This window comes from Phyllostomus hastatus, unplaced genomic scaffold, assembly GCF_019186645.2.
Source record: "Phyllostomus hastatus isolate PE091 unplaced genomic scaffold, TTU_PhHast_1.1 phas_scaffold_182, whole genome shotgun sequence".
Classification (NCBI taxonomy): Eukaryota; Metazoa; Chordata; class Mammalia; order Chiroptera; family Phyllostomidae; genus Phyllostomus; species Phyllostomus hastatus.
In genome coordinates, this window is record NW_025334013.1 from 16,844,417 (window position 1) to 16,870,877 (window position 26,461).

The 26,461-nt window shown below is 49.2% G+C and overlaps 2 protein-coding genes across 5 annotated transcripts; one reads left to right on the plus strand and one right to left on the minus strand.

Annotated features, from left to right (window-relative positions):
- Positions 1-3,063: 3,063 nt before the first annotated feature.
- On the plus strand, positions 3,064-15,497 carry NUDC (nuclear distribution C, dynein complex regulator). The gene is made up of 9 exons (XM_045859164.1): positions 3,064-3,282; positions 6,105-6,182; positions 12,045-12,248; positions 12,337-12,402; positions 13,215-13,331; positions 13,404-13,598; positions 14,492-14,575; positions 14,668-14,786; positions 15,208-15,497. Exons 1-9 carry the CDS (start codon positions 3,202-3,204, stop codon positions 15,257-15,259), a joined length of 996 nt encoding a protein of 331 aa, XP_045715120.1. The 5' UTR covers positions 3,064-3,201; the 3' UTR covers positions 15,260-15,497.
- Positions 15,498-17,237: 1,740 nt separating this feature from the next.
- On the minus strand, positions 17,238-25,985 carry KDF1 (keratinocyte differentiation factor 1). 4 transcript variants are annotated; one of them, XM_045859324.1, is made up of 4 exons: positions 25,910-25,985; positions 18,867-19,937; positions 18,334-18,408; positions 17,238-17,838 (listed from the first exon to the last, which is right to left on the minus strand). In XM_045859324.1, the coding sequence occupies exons 2-4, from the start codon at positions 19,903-19,905 to the stop codon at positions 17,756-17,758; spliced, it is 1,197 nt and encodes a 398-aa protein (XP_045715280.1). In that variant the 5' UTR covers positions 19,906-19,937; positions 25,910-25,985; the 3' UTR covers positions 17,238-17,755. The 4 variants fall into 4 exon arrangements, with proteins under 4 accessions (XP_045715280.1, XP_045715278.1, XP_045715281.1 ...); XM_045859322.1 differs by lacking the exon at positions 25,910-25,985 and adding an exon at positions 25,838-25,886; XM_045859325.1 differs by lacking the exon at positions 25,910-25,985 and adding an exon at positions 25,654-25,732.
- Between the last annotated feature and the right edge of the window lie 476 nt (positions 25,986-26,461).

Here is a 26,461-nt window from a genome sequence, read left to right on the forward strand (position 1 = left end):
TAAACCTGCCACTTCACACAGAGATGTATATGCCACTTACAGTGCTGCTTATAGTTTTGTAGCAGGAATTTTGATAAACTCCACATTGTGGAGTTCCTATCAAAAAAGAAAGATAGCAGGGAGCATTTATAATTGCATGTGCTGAGTATTCCTTATAGGAAATATCTTCTTTTTTGAGTTGATCTCAGTATGAAATGACAACTTAGTGATAACTGATAGGATTTTGCACAGCTTTGCTTCTTGTTCTGCACATATCCTTTTTTCTCCTCCATCACCCACGTACTGCCAGGCATCTTGGGAATCATTCATATTGGGAAGTGGGATTAGAGTGGGAAGAAACAGTGGTCTTAAACCAGTTGTAGTCTTACAATTTTATTTTTTTAAATAAAAAATACACATGACCCTAAGACATTGCTGGGGCCTCTCCCAGTGCCTTGAATGGGCCCATGCAAGTGCAAGTTCCTGAAGTTCCAGCTTCACTGGCTGTACAGAAAATCTGCCTCTAATAGTGCCTGCCTTCCCTAGATGTTTGTAAGGCTCACATGAGGTGTTTGTGAGGACACAAAGTGTCTGACACACAGCGAGTGTTGAATGCAATGGCAATTCCTGAACGACTACTTTTAAGTAAGGGAGTAATGAGATCTGGCTTATCCTTTAGCCAAAGATTGCTCTGAGTGCTGGGGGGAGAGTGGAATATAAGGGATAAGAACAGAGGTAAGACCAGTTAGGAAGCTGTAGGTATAGTTATTCAAGCAAGAGGTGATCCAAGCAAGGTGAGAGGGGACAAAATCAGAATATATTTTAGAGGGAGAGCTGATAGGACTTACTAGTGGATGCCATGAGACTAGATTTTTGGCTGTGTGAATGGATGGGCCAGTGGAGGCTTGGGCTTTGGCGAACACATGCTTGAAGGGGCCATTTATTCAATGGGAAAGACCTTGGGAGGAATTAATTTCTGTGTGTGGGTGTAAAGATGTTGGCCATGTTAGTTTTTTTAAAAACACTAATTCTTGAATAAAAACAAATATCTAGTCAGAATTCAAATTTCAAGTTGTCTCATAAAGTTATATTTTTTACTGCAGCAAAACACACATACCATTAAATCGACCATTTTACCTGTACAGTTCAATAGTATTAAGTACATTCACATTGTTGTGCAATCATCACCACCTTCCATCACAACCTTCCATCACTAGAACTTTTTCATATTCTCAAAGTCATGTGTCTTTTGAGATATCTGTTAATTATCCAAGTGGAGTTGTCCGGGAGGTAGTTAATTAGATGAATCTGGATCTCAGGAGAGATCTAGGTCTGAAATATCATGAAATCACCTATGCAGAAAGTGTAAAGAGGCAAAGAGGATAGAACAAAGGACAGGGCCTCCAACATCTTTACAAGTCTGGGTAGGACAGGGCACTGGGAAAGTGTGTTCGTGAGTGAGAAGGAAACCAGGTAAGTGTGGTGACACAGAGCTCTATTAGTTTCCTGGGGCCTCCATGACAAACAACCACAGACTGACTTAAACAACAGAAAATTATTTTCTCTGATCTAGAGGCTAGAAGTCCAAGGTCAAAGTGTTTAACTCATTAGGACTCCCGTCTGCTTGCAGACAGCCGCCTCTTGTGTCCTCTCCTCTGTGGTTGGTCTCTTTTCTTACAAGGGCACTAATCCTGTTGGAGGAGGGGTCCGTTCTTATGAACTCATTTAACTTTCATTGCCTTTTTATAGGGTCCTATCTCCAAAAACAGTCACATTGAGGCTTCAGTGTATGAATTTGTGGAACATAATTCTGTCCATAACTGAAGCCTAAGGACAAAAGTGTTTCCATAAGGAAGAAGGGCTAACCTGTGTCAAATGCAGCGGAGAAACTGAGAAAGGTAACAGTGGTCCATAGTCAGAGGCTTTTAAGAAAAGACTAACTAAACTGAGGAGAGGTGGAAGGTAAGGAAGTGGAGAAACAAATATAACAATCTTTCCAAATTTTGCTGTGAATTAGCACTGAAAATTGGGCCCTGGATGGTGTGGCTTAGTGGATTAAGCACAGACCTGATAACTGAAGGGTCACAGGTTAAATTACCTGTCAAGGCACATGCCTGGGTTTCCGGGGAACAAGAGGCAACCAATCCATGTTTCTCTCAGACACCGGAGTTTCTCTTTCTCCCTCCCTTCTCCTCTAAAAATAAATAAAATATTTTAAAAAACCCTAAAAATTGGGGCACGGTAGAAAAAAGTGGGTCCCATGATAGTAAAAAAGGTAAGTGACATTAGAGCATGTTTGTAAGTTGAAGGGAATGATCTGGAAGAAATTTGTGAAACAGGAAATGTAAAAAAAGGATAGCAAGGGTAGAGCCCCTGAAAGACTAAGATGATGAAACTCATTGCCAAGCGGTGAGGTTGTGCTTAAGATGCCTGGGACCTGTCCCCCACATTAAAAGGACTTAAGGTCGAATACAGCACTATTACATACTTTGCAGGCCCTAGCGCAAAATGAAAATTTGAGGTTCCTTGTTCAAAAATCATTAGGAATTTCAGGACTGCATCAGAAGAACATTAAACCAAGCACAGAGCTCCTTTAAGCTGAGGATCAGGGCGACTGAATATTGCATATGCCACTAAGCCTGGTGGAGTTGGTAACGATGATGGAGGTAGGCTGACCTTTGGGCAGGTCCCTCCTCCTTTCTGGGTCTCCACTGCCTCTGGGAAGGACTGGAAGAGATGACTGTGGACACTTTCAGATTGACCGTTCTAGAACCTGGGAAACCACTCTCAAGGCGGTTGAGTCAAGTTTGTTTCTTTTTCACTTCCAAGTCCCGCCTCCACGCTCCCCGCCCCCGCAGATTAACTCTGGGATTTCTGGAAGGCTCCAAAGCGTCTGGTGACCATAGCAACGCACTCCAAACTTGGGAGCCTTCGGTTCCGCCCACAGTTTACTGGGCGCGCTTGTTGATTGGCTCAGCAAGTTAGCCAGTGGTCGATGAAGCGGGCTGTTTGCTGCGTGCTCAATGGTCTCCAGGCGAGAAAAAGACAGGAAGAGAGGCCGAGAAGGCGGGTCGGAGCGGCGAATCTGTGCGTGTTTCCGGCTCCGATGCTGCGGAAGGCGGGGGGCTGGAGTCTTGAGGCCCAACTCGACTTGAAGGAGCAGGGAAACCGCATACCCGAGTGCGGCGTTCGGAACTCGGAGCGTGGCTAGCGGTCGGCGTGATGGGTGGAGAGCAGGAGGAGGAGCGGTTCGACGGCATGTTGCTGGCCATGGCGCAGCAGCACGAGGGCGGTGTGCAGGAGGTAACGGCCCGCGCGGCGTCAGACAGGCCTGGTTCAGCGGCGCCCGCCCACCCGTTAGGCCCTAGGCAGGCTCCCTCTGGCCTCTGCTTTCAAAGGCCAAGATCCACCCTTGGGCCTTCCAGGCTACAGGGATACCTCCACATTCTCACCCCGGAAGGTCTGGCCTCCCCGCCTCACGACCTACCCCATTTGTATCAGTCTCAGGCCCGAGCAGAGCTCGGTAGTTTCTATCTTTGTAACTCCGGCGTCCCTGTACCTGCTCCTGGAAAACCCCAAGAACCTGGGATCACCCCTCCCCGCTCAATCTCACACATTCTTCCGGCCCCGTTTCCTCTCCGATGGCCGCCTGCGAAGAGCATCCCGTAGGGCGAACCCTTATTGAGATTGGCAGCTACCTATTTGGAGCGAGCCCAGTGATGTTTGAGGGGCAGGGTGATGTTAGCACGTGGTTTTTTAAGGCTTCAGTAGGGAATTGGAGGACTGGGTTCACAGTTGATTTCCACCACCCCACACACTGGGGACCTTTACTTGTCTTCAAGCCTCAGTTTCTTTGCCTTTGAAACAGACTTGTGAATCCCTGTTTTCTGAATCTTTGTAGGGGAGTAGTGTCTTGAAATGAAGGACAGTGAGGACTAACTAGAAAACAGGTTTGTTCATTCAACAAGTATTTGTTGAGTGATTGATGTGTGTCAGACACTCACTGGGCTGGGTCCTGGGGATTCAGACCTGAGCGTAAACCTATCCTTGGCCTGATGGAGTTTACAAAGAGTTTTTCAAAAGCATAATTCATGCATAGTGACCACACACAATAACACATAGTGTGCAAGCAACACGGATCACCTAGTATTGATTCTGGCATTGGTTTGTTGGGACCAAAACACAGGGAGTTAGAGGTAGAAAAGCCTATTAACATCAGCCCAGAATGCTCCTTCTGTAAAGAGACCAAAGGAACTTGCTCAAGGCCGTCCAGCAGGTTCCTGACCTAGAGAGGGGCCCAGACTCCTTAGGCCTGTGTGTTTTCCGCAGTTCACTGCTGATTCTCTGTCTCCCTGGGACAGGGTTTTTTATTTTTATTTTTTAATTTCTTGATTTTTAGAATGAGAAATACTGATTCATTGTTCCACTCATTTATGTGTTCATTGGTTGATTTTTTTTTTAAACAGACACAATGTTTGAATTCTCTTGAATTTAATGGTATACGTTTTTTAAAAAAAGATTTTATTTATTTATTTTTAGAGAGGGAAGGGAGGGAGAAAGAGAGGAACATCAATGTGTGGTTGCTGGGGGCCGTGGCCTGCAACTCAAGTATGTGCTCTGACTGGGAATCGAACTTGCGATGCTTTGGTTCGCAGCCTGCGCTCAATCCACTGAGCTACGCCAGCCAGGGCTCATTGGTTGATTCTTTTATTAAAGATTTTATTTATTTTTAGAGAGAGGGGAAAGGAGGGAGAAAGTGAGGGAGAGGAACATGATGTTCAAGAGAAACACCAATCTGTTGTCTCTCTCACGACCCCAACTGGGGACATGGACTGCAACCCAGGCATGTGCCCTGACTGGGAATTCAACTGGTGACCCTTTAGTTTGCAGGCTGGCACTCAGTCCACTGAGCCACACCAGCCAGGGCAAGACCTTTTTTTTAAAGACTTATTTATTAATTCATTAAAAAACAATAACAGTAACACAATCATTGCATGCTAATGTAAACATTCTTTATGAAAAATAATTATTTCCAGAACAAAATAAATTTAGTGAAAAACATTATTTTACTCTTTTTGAAGTCAGTCTCTTTAGTATTTGACTTAATCCAAGGCCGACTCTGCTAGATTCTGATACTGCTTTTGCCTCCAATTGGTTGTAATATCACATGTCATGTGGCCTCTGGAAAACTCCACTGTGTACACCCCTGTGAGGACATGAGATGAAAAGACAAATTAATGCCTCTCAGGGTCCTCAGATGTCCAGACCACATCTTGAAGACTGTTGCTCTATAAGAAGATCTGTTTATTTCTTGCTTAAAACTTATACCCATCTGAAATTACCTTGCTTACATGTCTGATTTCCTGATTATTGTCTGTTCTTGCTTTTAGTGCTTTTCCCTTGTTTTATTTTTTGTTTGCTTTTTAATTTTTATTGAAATTATTGGGGTGACATTGGTTTATAAAATTATATTGGTTTCAAGCATACAGTTCTATAATACATCATTTGTATATTGTATTGTGTGTTCACCACCCAAAGTCAAGTCTCCTCCCAGGGCCCAGGCTTTGTTTTGTTTTTCTCCTTATTCTCACCTGAGGACATTTTTTAATTGCTTTTAGAGAGAGAGAGAGAAACACTGATATGAGGGGAAAGCATTGATTGGTTGCCTCTTATATGTGCCCGGACGGGGGATTATATGCACCCAGACCAGGGACCAAACCCGAAACCTAGGTATGTGCTTTGACTGGCAATTGAACTCGCAACCTTTGGTTACGGGTCAATGCTCCAACCAACTGAGCCATACCGGCCAGGGTGAGGGCCCATGCTTTTTAAGCTCTGGATGTAAGAGGAGTCCTTCATATCATTAGGTTGCTTCTAGGACTACAAGGAATGTGAAACACCCTTACACATACACACAAGAAACGAGAATCTGTCTTTCAGGTGATACAGGTAAGTGACTAAAGTGTGGCCCGGTTGGGAGGATGTCTCCTCGGTTGAGAGGCTCCTGGATGAAATAGTGAAGCCCCAAGATCCCTTGTAGATAAAGGAAGTTGACTTTTGTGCGTTTGAGGAGCTCCCAAAAGGGCATCTCTATAAAAGGGCTTTAATCTTCTTTTGTTTTTCAGCTTGTGAACACTTTTTTCAGCTTCCTTCGACGCAAAACAGACTTTTTCATTGGAGGAGAAGAGGGGATGGCCGAGAAGGTAAACATTGGGGGCTATTCTCCCTTTGATAGCTCTGTTTCTTTGGAAGAAAAGCTCACCTAGCCTCTCTTCAGTGTAATAGTAGCCTTCAGCAGAAGTAAATGCCAAGGGACATTGAAGCCCCTCTCCCTGCCAGGTGCTTAATCTGCCCTATTTCTGATGAACTTTTAGCAGTTCCAAAGGGGTAGGTGTTACTGTCCCTACTTCATAAATGAGGAAATTGGCTCTGGGGTGTTTGGTACTTTATCCAAAACCTTGAGCTGAGTTGTGGGATAGCCAGGGTTAGAACCAGAGTCTGTTGTAAAACTGCCTTTATAATTACCTAGCTGGGAAGTGAGAGCAGGCAAATGTTAGAAACTGAGCTTAGCCCTGGCCAGGTAGCTGAGTTGCTAAGAGCATCGTCCTGATACACCATGGTTGTAGGTTCAGTACCCAGTGGGGGCACATACAAGAATCAACCATAAAATAAGCGGAACAACAGATTGATGTTTTTTTCTTTCCCTTTGCTCTTTCTAAAATTAGATTTTATTTATTCACTTTTAGAGAGAGGGGAGGGGAAGGAGAAACAGAGGGAGAGTGACATCAGTGTGCCGGAGATACATCAGTTGGTTACCTCTGTCGTGCCTCTAGGTGGGGACCTCGCCTGCAACCCAGGCTTGTGCCCTAACTGGGAACTGAACTGGCGACCTTTCTGTTTGCGGGTTGCTGTTCAATCCATTGACCCACACCAGCCAGGGCTCTCTGGTCTTTTTAACCTTCACATCTGTAAGAGGGAGAAGGGTGGACTCTGATCTATAGGACCTCTTCTGGCTCAGATGTTGTTTTATATTAGCATTAGCACCTCCCATTTTTTCTGTGGGCGGGACTTCCTTATAAGGAATGCCTTCCTTATAATGTCAGCATTCATTCGTTTGTTCAATGAATATTTATTAAAAATTTTAAATGAATGTGTTGTGAACACTTAACATTTTGCCTCTGTTAGGTATTACGCCATTCTCTTCAGGATTAGGGAGGTGAATACAGACATGGTCTTTGTTTTCATCGATTTCTCAGTATAGTACCCTTTGCCCTCCAAAATGAAAAGAAAGGAAAATGAAGAAGTGTGGAATAGGGAGCATAAAATGGGTATTAACCTGGGCTGGGGGCTTAGGAAAACTTCATGAGGAAGTGATACGTGAAGCACAAAGGATGAGTAAGAGGAAGCTGGGAGAAGGATGAGTGATATTAAGAAGCCTCAGACGTATCGGGGTAACGTTAGCTACCATGTATTGGCTGTCTGCATGTTCCCTCTTGGACGTGGTTATACGCCTTGGCTCTTTGTTCCCATAGGGTCACCTTCTTCCCCAGAGGTTGGTCAGACTCTTGGACAGGCAGACACCTGTCCAGGCTTCCCACCTGGTCTCCAGGTGCAACACAGTAACTCCTCTGTGTTGAGCATCTACCATGTACAGGTCCACCAGATATATCATTTCCAGTCTCGGCGGTTAAAGAGCAAAGGCTCTGGAGTCTGGCAGACATGAGTTTGAATCCTGGTCCCTCCACTCCCTGCTTGACAACCGTGTGTGGCATTCGCTGAATCATGATCTCTCTGAGCCTCATTTTTCTTACCTGTCAGCAGGGATAACCTTCACAAGGCTGCTGTGAGGATAAAAAGGTTATACAGTGGCTGGCATATGAGAACACAAGTTCATAGTCCCTTTATTTTAAACCTCTCGGGGCCATATGTGTTTTGGGATTTAGAATTCTTTGGACTTTAGGAGGCAATATAGTGCATATACTGTACTTCTCATACATCACCCCAATTCGGGGGTCGGGAGCTGCATCTTGTAATCAAGCACATTAAAGTTTCTGCAGAGAAATGCGTATCAGTATTCATACCAAGTGGGAGTCATGAAGACTGTAAATACCTTCATGCTACAAACTTACAAAAAGTACAAAAATACTTAGTTTTTGTAGCTTTGGAGACTAGGAATTATGGATGAGAGATTGTGGATTTGAGTAAGGCCATAATGATCAGATCAGTATGGTGCGGACAGAGGAAGGGAAGTGGACCAGTGAAGCAGAAAAGAGAACCTAGAGAAAGTCTAGCATTCATAAGGATTTCATATTGGTCCAATATGGTAATCCAGTTCAGTAGGCAAAGGATGATTTAGTAAGTCATGCTGCTACAAATGGATATTTGTCTGTAAAAAACCAAAATTGTACCATCTGTTTAACTCTTATGTAATAATAAATTGCAGATCAAGTGGAGTCTTGTAAGGAGAGCTAGGAAACTATGTGTAACCTTGTGTGGGGAGGTCTTGCAAGTGGAAACCTGGAAGCTATGAAAGAAAAGGTGGCTGTTTGCCTCTTCAAACATTGAAAACTTTGGTATGGCAAAAAAGATACTGACATAGAAAGTCAACTGCAAAACTGTAGATTTTGCAATGTAGAGGGCAGATTTAATAGCTGATTTAATATGCAGGAACTCTTGTACATTGACAAGAAAAGGACAAACAGTGGGCAATTACAGGAAGAGCAGATCTAAAGGGAATGTGAACAGATGCTCAAATTCACAGGTAGTCAAGGAAATGTAGGAGGAACAGTGAGATGCCCTTTTCTTGTCAACAAAATTTTTTATAAAGTGCTTACAAGAATGTGGGAAAAGGCTACTTTTTGGGCATTGCTAGTAAAGATGAATTTTTGTAACTCCTAAGAACTATTGTAAAAGATGCTCAGTATCCCTGCCCTGGCTCGTGTGGCTCAGTGGGTTGAGCGCTGGCCTACGAACTGAAAGGTCACTGGTTCCGTTGCCAGCCAGGGCACATGCCCGGGCTGCAGGCCAGTTCCCCAGTTGGGGGCGTGCAAGAGGCAGTCAGTCGATGTTTCTCTTGTACATCGATGCTTCTCTCCCTCTCTTTCTCTCTTCCCCTCCCTCCAAAAATAAATACATAAATCTTAAAAAAAAATAAATAAAAGATGCTCAGCATCTCTAATTGTTAGAGAAATGCAAATCAAAACTTTAAGATACTACCTCTCACCCATTAGGGTGGCTTCTATCAAAAAAAAAAAGGTAAAAGGTGTTGGTGAGGATATGGAGAAATGGAACCCTGTGTGTGCACTGTAGGTGGGAATATAAAGTGATGTAGCCACCATGGAAAGCAGTATGTGGTTCCTCAAAAAATTGAAATAGAACTAGTGCATGATCCAGCAGTCTTCTAAGTATATACCCAAAAGAATGGAAATTTGAAGAGTTTCGTACACCCATATTCATAGAACTATTTACAGTAGCCACCAGGTAGAAGCAACCCATGCATCCATTGACACATATGGATAAACAAAATGTATATGCATATAATGGAATATATTCAGCCTTTTAAAGGAAGACAACCATATACATGTAAGATTACATTTATATAAATTTTGAAAATAGCCCTGGCTGGTGTAGCTCAGTGCATTGAGCATGGGCCTGCAAACCAAAGGGTCACCAGTTTGATTCCCAGTCAGGGCACATGCCTGAGTCGTGGGCCAGGTCCCCAGTAGGGGGTGTGCAAGAGACAACTGCACATTGATATTCCCCACCCCCCCAACCCCCACTAAAAATAAACAAATAAAATCTTTTAAAAAAAAGAAAGAAAATAGGAATGTGTCATCTTCCTCAGATGTGTTGGGGATTTTCCCTCCGTTCTGGCCCCCGCCCCCAATACAAGTTCAAGAACTCATGCCTTTGGATTAGGTTTAAACACTTCTGTGTCTTCCCTGGCTAGACTGGTGGGTACCACTCTACATCCCTGTCACCCAGCCCAGGTCAGGAAAAGCCTGTGTTAAGGTATATCCACTGAGTGGTCTGGGGCCTATCTTCTAGAACTAGCTCAGCCTTCCTCACCCCTTCCCTACTTTGCTGGGCTGTGGTTCCCAAAGATGTGCCCTGTGGCAGCAGCTTGACTGACAGCCTGCTGGTTGGCACTCTGAGTAGGCTACACACCCCCAGGGGTCTCTGGGGCTGGACTGGGGCTGGGGCTGAGCCTGGGTAAAGCTGGTTGGAGGAGATGGGGAGGTGGGGTCCGAGGCTGCTGTGATTGGCCTTGACTCTGCCCTGTGGTTCATCTCTGCCCTCACCTAACCTCCAGGAGCTAGGAAGCAACAGAACAGATGTAACATGATTCACTGGAGCTGGGAGAGGGGAGGATTCTGCTTGCGCCTACCCTTGGCTACTGGTTAGCAAATGGCTTGAGTTCAAGGTCTCCCTGATTAGGGACTTGGAACCAAAGCCCTGTGGTTGAACAGTCTCTGCTGGTGTAATTATCTCATGACTGTTTCTGTTAACAGCAGAATGGCCTTCAGGTGGCTGATTTTTCTCTTTCTCTTTCTCTCACCCTCTCTCCCCCTCCCTCCCCCTCCCTTCCCCTCCTTCCCACCCCATTTTGTTAATCCAATTGGTATTGGGAAGGGTTTTGGTGCCCTTTCAACTTTGTAGATTACAGAACTTCTGCAGTGTGGCTTGGGGTTGAGGATATGGGGGTGCCAGGAGAAATTGGCATCAAACAAATGAGAAGTCACAGGACATTGGATCCAACCTTCAGTTGGGAGCCCATAAGTAACTTGGGTGACCCCTAGTACCTCGTGGGCCTCTCAACTTTGGCAGACCCCTTCCTCCCTCCATCTCGGACTCAGAGATTCTGGGAAGATGGTTTATTGATCACTGATTACATGGTGGGTACCCTGCGAGGCCTCCAGATGGGTGGGTCAATATAGGTTGGGTTTCCTAAGTTTGGTATGTTTGTAGGCCTTCTGAAGATGAAGAGGTGAAACTCAAGAAACACTTGAGCTGGTCCTGGAGGATGAGTAGGGGTTTGCCAGGTGACCTGAGAGTAGGAACAAGGACACTCTAGGCAAAAAACAGCTTATGCAAGGCTGCTTTTAGGATAAAATAGAAGCACAAAGAGAGGGGACCCCTGAGGTCACACAGCCAGAAGGAGTAGGCCAGGAACTCAAATCTAGATGTGACTCTCCAGTGTGTGTGAGAATTAGCCAGGAATACTTGTTCAAAATACAGATTGCTGGGCCATATGCCCAGAAATTCTGATTCAATAGGTTTGGGGTGGGGCCTGAAATTTAGCATTTCTGACATTCTGGGTGATGCTAATGCTACAGGTTGTAGGAACCGTACTTTGAGAGTTACTTACTAGTGAGGTGTAGCCATTGTTCTCGTGTTTTGGTTGCAGAGAAGATACTTCTCCTCAGCCCCCAAAGCTGACTTCAGCTTAGCCTCAGCCAGGCGAGCTGTGATGTGGCAAGGACTGTGGCAGGCTCTAGACAAGTGTCTGTCATGTTTGATTCTCATGACAGATGAGGAAACAGGCTTAGAAGACACTGTTTGTTCACTTGTCCAAGGTCACAGTACAGAGTGGATGAGTGTAGGCCCGAGCTCAGGAAAAGCTCAGAGGGGCCTAGTCTGGAGTTCTGATAGCTTCCCTCTCTAGGGAAGGACTTGGAGAGCATCAGAGCACTTAACCATTTGGTTTGCACACCAGCCTATGAGGTGGGGATTCATTCTCACTGGTGAGGATTTTGAAGCTCTTATAGTTAGGTAGTTTGCAAAAAAATACAGTAGCTAGTGTGAGACAAAACCTGGATTAGAACCCAGGTTGTCCAAATTCAGTGTCCATACTCTTAGTCACTAGACTATGTTTTTCTTTTAATGTAGTCACTGTCTGTTGAGCCAGGTATTTGCAGGTGTCCTCGTGATAACTATCAGATACTTGTGTTCCCATTTTGGAGGTGAGGAAACTGAGGTTCTGAGTGCAGTGCCTTGCCCAGACATCCAGCAGATGGGGACTGTCTCCTGTCTCAGTGGCTCATTGCCTAAACTTCCTTCCCCAGCTCATCACACAGACCTTTAACCACCACAACCAGCTGGCACAGAAGGCCCGGCAGGAGAAGAGAGCTCGGCAGGAGACTGAGCGGCGGGAGAAGGTGGAGCGAGCAGCTCGGCTGGCCAGGGAGGCCAAGTCAGAGAGCTCTGGGCCCCAGATCAAGGAGCTGACAGATGAGGAGGCGGAGAGGCTGCAGCTGGAGATTGACCAAGTAAGAATGGGCTTCCCTCATTTGCCCCCTGACTTGTTGGCACTGGAAGAGAGGACCCTCCTGCCAACTGCTTTGCCCTCTGCCACAGAAAAAAGACGCAGAGAATCATGAGGCCCAGCTCAAGAATGGCAGCCTGGACTCACCAGGGAAGCAGGTGAGATGGACTGGGGATGCTTGGGAACTTCCGGGGACTCTGCCACCTTGTCTCATCTCCAGAATACCCTTCCTCCTCTCAGCTTCAGGATCCTCCCCATACTTCAAGATCTTGCTCACTCAGAGACATTGGACCAAAGGATTTGTGTAAAAAACACCCCAAATCCACTGGCCTTAAGCCTTGGCAATAAAGCCCGAAGGCCAGAGAGGGCAGTGCCTATGCAGGTGTCGTTCAGGTGGGCTGGGGTTTCGGGGCCCAGCTGGCCCTTTGTGGTGGGTCACTCCTCTTGAGAATGAGCCCCTTCTCCCACCCGGAGCCTCCTCCCACTGACCAAGTCCAGGTTCCCAAGCAGTTAACCATTGCTGGGGCATTAACTTGGCTTTCGGGAGGCTCTGATCTGAGACTAGGGGTCTTAGCCATACAGACACAGAAAAAGGACGTCGACCATTTGGCAGCAGCCTGGTTTTATTTTAGAACAGCCCTGCTTGTGGCCATTTTGTGACCTTCTATTTTTCTGTGCTGGGCTTTCTTCCCAAATCCCTTGGCTTGACAGCCCCAGCTGGATCCTGTGGGTCCATCTCTGGTTGTCACTGCCCCTCAGCTGTGTCCTTTATCACATGGTCAGAACAGTCTGAACTCCTCTTGGAGACCAGAACCAGGTTTTACTTCTAGCTCCCAGTGGGCCATGGAGTAGGCAGGGGCCAGGTCTGTCTCATCTTGTGGCTGTAGCCCAGTGCCAGTCCTGGGCCTGGCCCAGAGGGTTTCAGTCTGTGTCTGTCAAGTAAGTGGCTGAGCACTCTGACTGTGAGCAGGAGGCTGAGGATGAGGAGGAGGAGGATGAGAAGGACAAAGGAAAACTGAAGCCCAACCTCGGCAACGGGGCAGACCTGTCCAATTATCGCTGGACACAGACCCTGTCGGAGCTGGACGTGAGTAGCAGGACAAGGGTGGAGGGGAGGGAGCCAGCCTGGGGCCCTCCTGACCACCTCTGTGTCATGCAGCTGGCGGTGCCCTTCCGTGTGAACTTCCGGCTGAAGGGGAAGGATGTGGTGGTGGACATCCAGCGGAAGCACCTCCGGGTGGGGCTCAAGGGGCAGCCCGCAATCATTGATGGCGAGCTCTACAACGAGGTGAAGGTGGAGGAGAGCTCCTGGCTCATTGAGGACGGCAAGGTGGTGACGGTGCATCTGGAGAAGGTGCGAGAGGCCTAGCCTCCTGGCCTGCATCTTCATTCTTGATGGAGGAAGGGAAAGGGTTTCTGCTCATTCCCTCAAGGACCATGCTGGGGACCTTGTGGACATATCTTATTAATCACACAAGACTTCAAATAGGTCTCTCCCATTTTAGAGTCAGGAAAAGGGTAGCTCATAGATTTGCCCAAGCTCTTAACATCTAGGAAGGGGTGGAGTTGGGATCAAAGCAGTCTTCGTTACCAGCTGCTCACCTTTCCTTAGGTTTATATACATACTCAGTTTCACAAATACTTAAACATGTATTGTGTGCCAGGGACTATTCTGTATGCTGGAGAAAACAGTGAACAAAACGTAGAAAACTGCCTTCAGTTTTCTGCGTTCATTCTCACTGTCCCTCAAAAAGAGAGGTGGGACACAGATGTCGGGAAACAAAGGCGGTCTCCGTAAAGTGCCACAGGTCTGAGGAGGGCTGGATGGCTCCCAAGGCCCGTCCCAGTCTGCCTGACTGGCCACGGCCGCCTCTCTCTCAGCCCTCTGTGCTCTCGGCACTTGGTTTCTCTCTCACCTGAAATGTCCTTCCCTGCTCCTTAAATCTGGTATAGTGCTTGTCCTAGCTTGGCATCACTGTCACTGCTTTCCCTTCTCCCTGGATGGCATGCCCCTCGATACTTCATTCTTTCCTTTACTCTGATTTGTGAGTGTATTGGGGTCAGTCTCCCCAGCTGCTGTGGAGGGCAGAGGCCTTGCTCCTCTGTACTTAAGGTCCCAGCATAGGCCTGCTTGGGTGTCAGGTGAAGGATGTGGGTGGGAGTTTGGTTTCTGGGAGGGTTGGTGGGTGGTTTCTGAAGCCCAGAGTCAACTACTTCCCACCCCCCGGTCATCCTCCCCTTCCTCAGATCAACAAGATGGAGTGGTGGAGCCGCTTGGTGTCCAGTGACCCTGAGATCAATACCAAGAAGATCAACCCCGAGAACTCCAAGGTGAGCCCTGGCTGGTTGGGGAAGCCTCGGCTGGGAGATGAGGACCTGGGTGGCCCCAGAGTTTCACCTGTTCTGTTGCTGCCTGCCCCCAGCTCTCAGACCTGGACAGCGAGACGCGCAGCATGGTGGAGAAGATGATGTATGACCAGAGACAGAAGTCTATGGGGCTGCCTACCTCGGACGAACAGAAGAAACAGGAAATTCTGAAAAAGTGAGCAATCCAGAGATTTGGGGTGGTGGATACTGGGGGACTTGGATTTTGGTGACAGCAGCAAGATGCAGGAGCTGCCCTGCCCCTTCTAGAATGAGCCAGCCAAGTTCCTAGCCTTACAGCCTCAGCTTGCCTACCCTAATCACTTGCTGAGGTAATCTTGGGGGCAAGGCCACCTGAGGATAGAAAGGAAGGTACTAGGTGGTCATTGCAATCTACAGAACAGTGCCAATATTGGCACCTCACCTTGCCGCACAACGGGTGCTGATGGGCCTCAGAGACCCTGGGGTACACCCCATTCTTGGCCTGGCTCCAGGTTGCTCAGGGTTCTAAAGAGATTAGACTTCATGCAGGAGGTTGGGGGAGAGGGACTAACTTTGGGGGAGAACAACCCGTTTCACTTTCTATTTTCCCTTCCCAGGTTCATGGATCAGCACCCGGAGATGGATTTTTCCAAGGCCAAATTCAACTAGCCCTGAACTAGCCCGTTCGCCTCCCTGAACTCTTGGGGCCGAGCTGACAGCCGTTCACCTTTCCTTCCCACCCTTCTCTGGGACTTGAGAGCCTCAGAGTTGAGGCAGGCATGGGACCGGCCTCGGCACACAGGTCCCAGGGCATCATGGAAGAAGGGCTGAGGCCCTGGAGGGGGTTCTTATCCTCCCCAATTGGCCTACTGTGCTGTTACACATTAAAACTATTTACCCAATTCCACTTTCCTCTCTTCTCTCTGGCCTTTCCCTGGGAGAACAGGTCTCTTGTGCCTGCTGCAAGGAGTTGGGGACTTGGCGTCTAGCTGATTCCGCCACGTGACCTAGGGCAAGTTCTTGCCCCTGTCTGGGGTTCAGTTTCTCATTACTTAAAGGGAGGATTAAATCAAGACTTGCAGTTTGTGATTCTGAGCAAAGGTGAGTTTTTCTGGCTGTAGGGAACAGAACATACGTCTGGTTTTCAGAGGGGCCCGTGCCTTGGCAGAATTTAAGAGCAGCTGTACTTGATTGCATTTTCACCTCTAAGACATCTTCCCACTGCAGTGGATCTGTCCTCCAGCCCTGGGTCAGGTTTTCTGAAACTATACACTGTTGTTTCACAGGGGCTGAGAGCAGCAAAGGCAGGGGTGACAGCCTGGGCTCAGGTCTGCTCTAGGTAGAGTCCAGTGGGGCCCTATTGTTGGTGTCTCTGACCCGGACCTCTGCAGGTTTCAGGGCTGGAGAGGTGCTTGCCTCTGCCCAAATCCAGTCCCCCACCTCACTTTGGCCAGAGTGGAGGTCACCGAGTGCAGGGGGCCGCAGAGGTTATGGTTGCAGCAGGAACATCTAGATTGACTTGCCCAGGGTGCTTCGCTCCGTGGATTAGGGCGACCCCTGAATTTCTGGAACACAGCATATTCTTTCAGCATTTCAGGATAGCTTCTTGGAGACTTTGAGGCTGTGCGGTACCTAGTTTTGTCTATTTCCTGTGCTCGATAAACCCTTTTTTCTGGGAATACCAATACTGGTTCCCAAGGCTGGCTTTGGAAAATTGTGCTCTAGGGCCAAGGCTGGGTTTGAAGGACTGTTTCATCACTCCTATGTTCTGCGATATCCCTGATCTGCAGTGCCGTGTGGTCATTTTCAGATTTGGAGAGGCCTTGACCTGGATGAGATAGCTTAAGGAAAAGGCCCGTTTTATCACTGGTACTGGACCCTGTGGTCATAACCCCAAGGGGCCATCCTGTGTGTCCAATAGGAAATTTGATAGACAGATAGTTTGCTTGTTTGTCACTTTCCAAAGGATGCCCATGAAGACAATGATACGGGCTACGGGGGCTATAGGTGAGGTGGTCCTGGGTCCTTCCAGGTTGTTCATCAGTCAGCTGGGCTGGTGGGCCTGCTCTGGCCTCACGGGGAAAGAGACCCTCCTATGTGACTAGCTAAGTAGGATCCTTATGAACCTAGCTGCTGTCTGGGACCCTGCTTTTGCCCCAAGCAGGTCAGCTTGCCAGCATGGGGGCAGAATCTCAGACCAGTTTTTGGGTCCGGAGCCACAGTTACTTGACTGTGTGGCCCTCTAAATTCTTTGACCTTCTGTGAAAATGACCCCACTCCAGTGTTGTTGGGAAGGTCGAGGTTACAGGGAACACAGTGCTCTGCAGCAGCAGGGAGAGGTGGGGGAGTCGCAGGTCCAGAGCTGGGTGAGACTGCAGCCAGCCTGTAGGCAGTGAGCCTGGGCAGCAGCGTAGTCCAGTCAGGCCAGCGTAGAACCTCACAGTGACAAAGCACACGTGAGACCTCAGGTCCAGACACTTCCTGGGCGTGCTCTCCGGGAACACAGTGAGTCTGAGAGGTTGGTGTTACTGCTCCCATTTTAGCTTTCTGACCTTGGCCCTACAACACTAGCCAGGTGGGATAGTGTATCCTGCTTCCTGTTCTGGGCAGTAGTCAGGCAAATGGACAGAAAGGACAGTGCCACAGCTAAGCTGACAAGACATCTTTATTTTTATTTCCTTTGTACTTTTAACTATGGTCACGATATATGTAGTGGAAACAACTGTTCAACAGAATATAACGGAGTAGGCACTGCCCACAGAAATCGACGGAGTCTTTCCTGCCCCGCAACCCAATCCATTTAAGATAAGCTGCTTGTAGCCGTCGCCCTCTCCCACCTACTGTGGGAAAAGGGAGGTGTGCATGATTGGGGGGCAGGTTTTAGGCATGGGGCTGGGATTCAATCCCAGAAGGTAATTATTAAGTTTTGCTTTCCATGGCCCAGGCTGCCTGAAGGCCAGAGGCAGAAAGGACGGGTCAGGCCAGCCAGGGACCCAGGGGAATGTGGGCACCATGGCCCGGTGAAGTGCACGCGTTCCAGGAACCAAGGGCGGAGGAGCCAGAGTGGGCACTGCCACCCCCAAGGGGGTCCTGGTCCCCCTTTTCATTCTGCAGGCTGTGCTGCTCTCCGAAGAGGTTGGTTGTGGCCACTGGGCCCCACTGGGGTTAGCAGTACACCTGGAGCAGGGGTGCCCCTGAGGAGTCCGTGTCGGTGCCCTGGAAGGACGAGTCGTGGCTGGCGGGGTACCCTGATGGGGAAGAGAGGAGGATACAGGCTGAGAGGGGAAGGCGCTCAGCCAGGTCCCGTGGGCAGGGAGAAGCCCGCTGAGCAGGAGCAGAGGGAAACTTGAGCCTGGGGCTGTCTGACCCTGGCTGGGCGGCCCACTTAGTTTCTTGATCTCTGAGCCCCAGCCTTCCTGTCTGTAAAAGGGTAACAACCCCACGCCCAGGGGCTTGTGAAGGCCCAGAAGATAACATCAGACTGGATGGCCTCCCATCCTCCAATGACCTGGGCTTAGAGGCTGGTGTACCATCACTTCCAGCTTGCCTGTCCTGGCACCACCTTCCTGCTGATTCAGGGGCAGCTAGCTTGCAGGGCTGGGGTGGCATCTGCAGCTCCTCAGGTTTCTTGTCCCTTTCTGATCCCGTCCTCACCCACCCCAGGAGGAAGTTGGGAGGGGGGCATGTGGGGGTCCCTAGGGCAGTCCCTTCTCCTCTCCACACTCATCAGGTCAGGACCAAACCTGGGGGTCCAAAAGGCCTCAGCTTCCTGGCGATGGCATCTGCAGTCGTCTCCTGGGAGATCTGCACTGTGAGTTCTAGAAAGGAACATGAAGGGGGCAGTGGTCATTACTGCATCTTCTCAACTCCACTCCCCACTTCTGCTCCCAGCCTGATGAGGGAGGGGCCACTCACAGCTGGGCTGGAGAAACAATGTGTTTAAAGCAAAGACATAACAAGTTGTGTGTGTGCACGTGCGCTTCTGGGTATGCACAATGGTGGGTGTTTTAATTGGGCCAGGACAGGTCAGAGGTCCAAATACATATAAGCTCCTGAGTCCTGTTAACCATGCCGGGCCTGGAAGCTACTCTGGGAAGGTGGTAGCAAGGGATAGAAGGAGACTTAGGAGATGTAGAGCCCCATGAGAAAAAGGAGGAAGAGGAAGAGAAGGGATTGCCTGAAGGGTGGTCCCACAGTGGCCAAAGACCCCAGCGCTGCCCTCCCTTGGCCAGAGCCTCCTCCATTCTGTTCCTCAGCCCTGTGGGGCCCCACCTACCATCCTGGCTGAGCCCAGAGCCCACCATGGTCTCATGGCCACTGTCAGGGGCAGTGGTGGCAGGGGCAGCAGCCCGGGTGGAGCGCCCCTCTGTGGTCTGTGGTCGGGTGCGGCTCTTTCGGGTACTGATGCGAATGATGCCGCGTACCAGGCGGCCCTCAGCATCCTGCTCATCCAGGTGGTAGTCCTGCGTGATGCTGCTGATGAGGTCCGAGATCTTACTGGTCTTCTCCAGGAACACAGTGTCTGACGTGCACTTGGCCAGCTCGTCGATCTGGTGTACGCTGAACAACTCTGTCAGCTTCTTGAAAATAAGCACATCGATCTCTCGGCTTGACATGGAGCCACTGCCCATCTCAGGCAGGTCCAGGTCCGACTCGTGGAAGGAGTAGTACTCCTCAGAGCCACGGGGGCTGCTGGCAAGGGTGCTCGGCAGGCTGTGCCGCATGGGTGGGGGCCCAGCCAGCGGCTCCTTGCAGCAGGAGTCCGCATCAGGGGCTGGAGCGGTGGTACTGCGGTAGGGATATACAGGGATGCCTTTGAGCTTGACGTCAGGGTAGCTGAAGCTGCTCCCCATGGGTGATTTGAGCCGCTGGCCATCCCGCCGGCCGGAGGGTGGACGGTCAGGACTGGGGGGCACTCCATTGTGCTCCTTGGCCCAGTTGACTTCAGCAGCCCCCTCAGGGGACTCCCCGGTGGACAAGCAGGGGCTGCAGCCCCGCACACAGGCTCCACAGCGCTGGAGGCAGTCCCGGCAGCGGCGGAAGCAGAAGGCTGCCAGGCACCAGTCCCACACCCAGGGTCGCCAGAGCAGGCAGCAAGCCGGGGGCTCTGCAGCAGGCTCAGCAGAGCTGGAGATGAAGGTAAGGCTCTCAGGCCCATGGTGGCCAGGATCCTTGGGGTCTGGCCTACGGGTGCGGCGGCTTGGTGGGGGCTGAGATGGTTCATCGTAGGTTTCCAGGCATAGTTCTGATGGCCGCTCCCAGGGTCCCAAGCGTGGGGGCCCAGATGATGGGCGTGGATGTCCAGGGCGGGGCATGGCTCATTACATGGTTTGCTGCAGCCAGGCACCTGTGGGGAGAGGTCAGGAAGGAGTCAAGATCAGAGATTAGGGGCAAGTTCCTGCAATGACCTGAGGAGCTTTAGACTTCTGGTTTGTGAGAGGCCTGTGATGTGGACGAGCCCAAGTGTGCCCACACACCCTCATCTAGTGTTCCCTTCCTTCCCCCTTCCAGAAGGAGGAAGTTCTTTCTGTGGTCTAACCTACATGTCAGAATCTCCTGGGACTTCACACTCATTAGAATGACTACTATTGAAAAGAAAAACAGCCCTGGTTAATGTGGCTCAGTGTACTGAGTGCCAGCCTGCGAATCATAGGGTCCTGATTTGATTCCAAGTCAGGGCACATGCCTGGGTTGTGGGCCAGGTCCTCAGTAGGAGTGTGTGAGAGGCAAGCACACATTGATGTATCTCTCCCTTTCTTCCCCTCTCTCTAAAAATAAACAAATAAATAAATAAAATCCTAAAAAAAAAACAAAAACGAAAGTGACAAGAATCGGAGAGAATGTAGAGAAGTGGGAACCCTTGTGCATTGCTGGTGAGCATGCAGAATGGCGCAGCTGCTGTGGAAAACAGTTTGGTGGGTCATCAGAAAAATTAAACACAGAATTACAGTGTGATCCAGCAATTCCACTTCTGGGTATATACAAAAAAGAACTGAAGACAGGAACTTAAACACATATTTCTACAAAAATATTCATAGCAGCATTGTTCACAATAAACAAAAGATGGAAACAACCACAGGTTCCCTGAGATGGATGAATAAAATAAAATGGGATGTATACATACAATGAAATATTGTGCAGCCCTAAAAAGGAATGAAGATTTGATATATGCTACAATACAGATGAACCTTGAGACATTATGCTAAGTGACGTAAACCTGACATAAAAGGACAAATATTGTATGGTCCTACTTACATGAAATATCTAGAATAGTCAGATCCATAGAGACAGAAAGGAGAACGGTGGTTGCCAGGGACTGGTAGAGGGAACGAGGAGTTAGCATTGAATGGGCAGAGTTTCCTCGGGTAGAGTTTCAGTTTGGGGAGATGAAAGTTCTGGAGACGGTGGTGGTGACAATTACACACGACTGTGACTGTGTTCAGCACCACAGGAACAGGTAGTGAAGATGATTTTTTAAAAGTATTAAACTGGTGCCCTGGCTACGTAGCTCAGTTGGTTAGAGCGTTGTCTGGATACACCAAGGTTGTGGGCTTGATCCCCGATCAGGGCACATACAAAAATCAACTAATGAGCCCTGGCCATTGTGGCTCAGTTGACCTGCAAACGGAAAGGTCGTGGGTTCAATTTCTGGTTGGGGCACATGCCTAGGTTGTGGGTTCGGTCCCTGGTCAGGGCATGTACACGAGAGGCAACCTATTGATGTTTCTCTCTCACATCCATGTTTCTCTTCCCCTCTCTCCCTCTCTTCCCCTCTCTAAAATCAATAAGCATGTCTTTGGGTGAGGATATTTTAAAAAATCAACTAATGAATGCATAAATAAGTGGAACAACAGATAGATGTTTTTCTCTCTCCCCTCCTTCCCCCCTCTCCCTCCCTCTCTCTAAAATCAAGAAATAAAAGTTAAAAATGATAAATTTTTATCAATGGTTATTGATAGTTTACCACATAAAAAGCAAAAAAGTCCTGGATGGTGTGGCTGTTGGTGGGGCATCGTCCTGAGAACTGAAAGGTAGCTGGTTTGATTCTTGGTCAGGTCACTTGTCTGGGTTGTGGGTTCAGTTCCCTGGGGTATAGAAGGCAACCAGTTGGTGTTTCTCACATTGGTTCTTTCTCCCTCCCTTCCCCTCTCACTAAAATCAAAAATAAAAGAAAAAAATATCTCCTGGGATCTTGCTGTCTGGGGAATAGTCTCCCACAGTTTCTTCCCACTGTTGATAAGCCCACCCAGCACAGAGCCTCTGAGGCCGCTCAGTAAATGCCTTTCCACGTGACTTGCCACCAAACCCGATCGTTACCACCTTCTCTCTTCCCCTCCTCCTTCAAATCAGGGTGGGAATGTAACAGGTACCCTGCCAATATTTCAGATTTGCTCTTCTGGCAATGTTTACACCACGCAGTTTTGCTTCTTTTGATTAGACAAGAAAGCCGAGCCACAAAATACATCTTCTTTCCCCTTTTGACTTGGTTGCTAGCAAGCTCAGAGCTAAGACTTCACTCATTTCATAATAATGAATCTGGTTCTGTGTCAGGCACTGTAGAACCAAAGAGGAGTGAACTATAGACCCTGTTCTTGTGATTTACACATGGTTTTGTAGGGAAAACAGATGCCTAAAGGCTCGTAACATGGGACCTGTAGTTTAGATGAGGCATTACCGGAGTAAATAACTCTGCCATAGGGAGTCAGGAAACATTACATACTGATATATTTGGGAAGGTACTTGGTCACACGTAGGGGTTTGCAGGGCAGTAACTCTTCCTAGCCTGGATTTTCTAAAATATTGATCCCTTACCGTTTTATCCCTGATTTAATGGCACTGGGATCCTAGAACTGCTGATGTTCGGGAACTAAGTGTCTGGATACCTGTGCTTTAGTCCCAGCTCTGGCTCTACTAGGTAATGTGCTTTGGGCAAATCAGTGCCACCTCCCTAAACAAAATCACCATCATCTCTCACCCAGATATGGCCAAGACCCCCATTCTGGCCACCTCCATTCCTTTCTATTTGCTGCAACCAGTGAGAACTTAAAAACAAAAAACAAACCAAAACCCCCAAATCTGGAAAAACTCGGCAAACACCACTTCAATCAAATGATCAACATTAGCATCACCAATAATGGGATGTACCGACGTCACATGCCTCTTGATACTACGCACTAAGAAGGATACAATATTGCTTATGAAGTATTCCTGCCCAAAATGCATAACCTGGATGTAGCTGTGAGGAGACAAACCCAAGCTGAGGGACATGACAACTAAGCACAATGTGTGGTCCTGGATTGGATCCTGGGTCAAGAGGAAAAATTGGAATAATGAGGATAATTGGTGAAATTTACCACCAATAAACTGAATATTATTTAATTATATTGTGTCAATGTTAAATTTCCTGAATTTGATTACTATGGTTATATAAGACAATGTTCTTATTCTAGGAAATATACATGGAAGGATGTAGGGGTAAAAAAACCATGTCTGCAAAATCTGAAAATGTTTCCACCCCGAAAAGCAGGTGTATGTTGTAGAGAAAGGGAGGGAGGGGTTGTTAGCCGTGGCGAATGTGGATGAGGACACAGGAGCGCTTCATTCCTGCAACTCTTCAACCCAACTCTGCTGTCCCCACTCAGCGCTGCTTCCCCAAGGACCCTCGGGAGCCCCACATGTCCCCCCACAGCATTCTGCTGGGCTGTCAGCTGGGTTGGCCTTGAACCCACAGTTTGAAAACAAGCCAATATGACCCAGAGGGGCAGGGACCTCATCTGATTCCTTTCTGCCTCAATGTCTGAAACACATTCAGGTACAGTAAGTGCTTCAGGGAACTGACACAGTCTGTGTGACCCCAGGGTGAGCAAGGACCACTGGGTGGAAATAAAAAGGACTTAGGCTGTAGGCTGACCAGGGTGGAGGCAGCAGAGTCTGTGTGTGTGTGTGTGTGTGTGTGTGTGTGTGTGTGTGAGAGAGACCCTCTCTCCAAAGGGGTACAAACTGAAACTGTAACAGTCCTTCACAGCCCAGGGAGGCAAAGCAAGTGGTTAAAAGCCTTTGCCTTAGTTTGAGCAATGTGGGGGTGGGAATGGGTTCACTCATTCACTCAATTAACAAATACTATCTGAAGGCCTACTGTGTGTCAGATACTGTTATAAATCCTGTGGACATAGTGTCAAAACAGACAAAATCCCAGAATATCAGGTTTTTGCATTCTAGTGAAAGAGTTAATTATTGATGGTTTACATTGTTCTAAGTGCTTTGAATGTATTAAACCAATTCTCACAGCCCTATTTGTAGTTATTATTATTATTATTACTATACAGAGAGACTAAATAAGTTGTCCAGAGCCATAGATTTATTTGTACCCAACCAGCCTAGCCCAGCTCTTATCCACTACCCCATCCCATCTGTTACTTGAGAGGGAGGGGACAAAGTGGCCAGCGGCCAACTCCATGACAGGCCCAAGGAGGGAGCCCTGACTCTTTCAGGCTCCCACCTTGGACGAGAAGGATGAGCGTATCTATACTGTTTCAACCACACTGAGCTCTGAGGTGCCTGGGGTTTTGTAAGAACATCAAGGGGTTACTGATGATGGTCTGGGTCACTATCTCCTCCTCCACCTCCAGGGCTTTAGGATTGCCACTATTCATGAAATTCATCCAACAAGAATCTACTGAGCACTTACCATGTGCCCAGCACTGTGCTAAATGTTGAGAAACAGCAGTGAGTGGGCCAGAAACAGGTTCCAGTCCAAGAGGAGTTCTGCTTTATTTAACATTCACAGTTGCCCTGTAAGTGTTATACCTCCACTTTACAGATTGAGGAGTCTGAAGCCCAGAGAGCTGAAGTGACTTGACACCTAGCTGGAAAGGGATAGAACCAGATTTGTTCTGTGTCTGCCGACTCCAGAGCCCATGCAACTGCTGTGTGCCACACACTTCGAACAGGAGTGGGAGAGAGGGAAGGGGAGCAAAAGCTGAGGTCCAGACAATGCCTGGCCTAGTTCTCCCTTCCCCTCTATGCCCTGCACGCTCCTGAAGTCAAGTTCGACCCATCTCATCCAGGCTGTATCTTCCCCTCCTTGCTGCTGCCCGAACCTCCAAAATCCTAGGAATAGTGCTCATTTGGTTTTGTGAGGGGAGGGTCCCTGCTGCTATTGCAGTCTGGGGCAAGACTCTAGGCTTCAGTTCCTCGTCTTTAAGGGTTTTTTTGTTGATTTTAGAGAAACAGGAAGGGGGAAGAGAGGGGTGGGGATAGGTAGAGGTAGAGAAAGAGAGAAACACCATTTGTTGTCCCACTTATTTTACGTGTTCATTGGTTGATTCTTGTATGTGCCCTGACTGAGGATCCAACTGCAACCTTGGCCTATCAGGACAATGCTCTAACCAACTGAGCTACCCAGCCCGTTTGCTCAACTTTAGCAAGGGGAGATGAGTATCTTCATGCACCAGGTGAGGTTTAAATGAGATATTGCATGGAGGGGCTTCAGAGCCTGGAAGGATCTGGGTCACTGGGAGCCCCAAGGCACCACAGGGATCTTCCTCAGGCTCAGAGGGCCCCAGGCCCGCCTTCTCCACACTTCTTATTGACGCTCTTCCCCACCCCTCAGTCCTTGAGAACACACACTCAGGGGTCTGTCTCCCTACCAACTCCCTCATCCCTGCATCGGCCTCTGTCCCACACCCATGCCCAGTCGAGTCTCGCACATTGGGCCGGGAGGGGCGCCCCAATCCTGCTCAAGAAACAGCCGTCGGTTCTCGCGCCCCGCATCCGTGCGCCTTCGGTCTCTCGCTCCAAAGGCTCAGCCTGTAACTCCTGCATCCGCGGGCACCTAGCCCGGGGAAAGGGAGACTAGACCGTAACACTGCCCCGCGGACTTTCACAGCCCCAGTACCAGCAATGCCCTGGGGGCGAGCACCACCCTCTCCGGCTGCAGTGGCGGGGGGGGGGGCGCCCTCCAGCGGACCCAGCCTTCTTCCAGCCCTGTTTCTCAGGGTGTGCACGGTCCCCACCCCAAGCCAGCGCAGCCCTAAGGGCGAACACAGCCCCCTTTACCTCACCCTGCCGGCCCGGCCCAGGCATCCGCTCAGGCCTTTCCTTGGCTGGGTCCGCTCACCCCGGAAGTGGGAGGGTGGCCCCCGAGAAACCGGCCCCGGACGCTCCCTCGCCCCTGCACAGCCTCGGGGGTCTCTATACACTGGTGCCTCCCTGGTTCGCGCCCCCTCGGGCCCGCGCGGGGCTTACCTGTCCCGCCAGGTGAGAGCCTCCGGCTCGGCCCCTCCCCCTGGCCCCCTTCCTCCCGCCCCCGCGGCTCACCTGGGGTGCAGGTGAGCCTCTCGCGGGAGCACCGCACGGGCCGCCGCTGGGGACACACTTCCTGCCTCCGCGAAGTGCCGCCTCGCCTTGCACCTGGGCCAAGGCCCCGCCCCGGGCACTGGGCTGGCACCTAAGCTAGGCTTGGGCTCTCCGCCTGTAGACTCTGAGAGCTGTGCTGCGCCCAGTGGGGTAAGTGAGGCCTGGTGGGCAGAGTGTTCAGACGCTGGGGCGCAGTCTCCTCTTCCGTAGGCTGGTGGTCCTAGCACATCCGAGCCCCAGGAGCGCTTGCCAGGCCTTAAAAAGCTCAGCTCAAAAGGCGTGTCTCCTGAGACGCCTTCTCTGACCCCTGGCCTGTCTGATTTTGTTATATAGAACAATTTTATGTACTTTTTAATCATAATACTCAGCACACCGTTGTGTTCCTGTCTTCTCTCTCCTCCTCTAGCCTCTGACTTTGAGGACAGGATCTGGTCTTACTCCCGATGCTCCTGCAGTGTAGGACCTGGCACATACTAGGTGCTCAGCGGATATTCTCAACTGCAGGGCCCACTG

Coding starts and splice junctions, on each gene's coding strand:
- KDF1 (XM_045859324.1), bottom strand. CDS start 19,905: ATGCCCCGCCCTGGACATCCACGCCCATCATCTGGGCCCCCACGCTTG. Junction 18,409..18,866: donor CTCTGGGCTCAGCCAGGATG/GTAGGTGGGGCC, acceptor GTTCCTTTCTAG/AACTCACAGTGCAGATCTCC. Junction 17,839..18,333: donor GAGGCCTTTTGGACCCCCAG/GTTTGGTCCTGA, acceptor CTTCCCCATCAG/GGTACCCCGCCAGCCACGAC.
- NUDC (XM_045859164.1), top strand. CDS start 3,202: ATGGGTGGAGAGCAGGAGGAGGAGCGGTTCGACGGCATGTTGCTGGCC. Junction 14,576..14,667: donor TCAACCCCGAGAACTCCAAG/GTGAGCCCTGGC, acceptor GCCTGCCCCCAG/CTCTCAGACCTGGACAGCGA. Junction 14,787..15,207: donor AAACAGGAAATTCTGAAAAA/GTGAGCAATCCA, acceptor TTCCCTTCCCAG/GTTCATGGATCAGCACCCGG.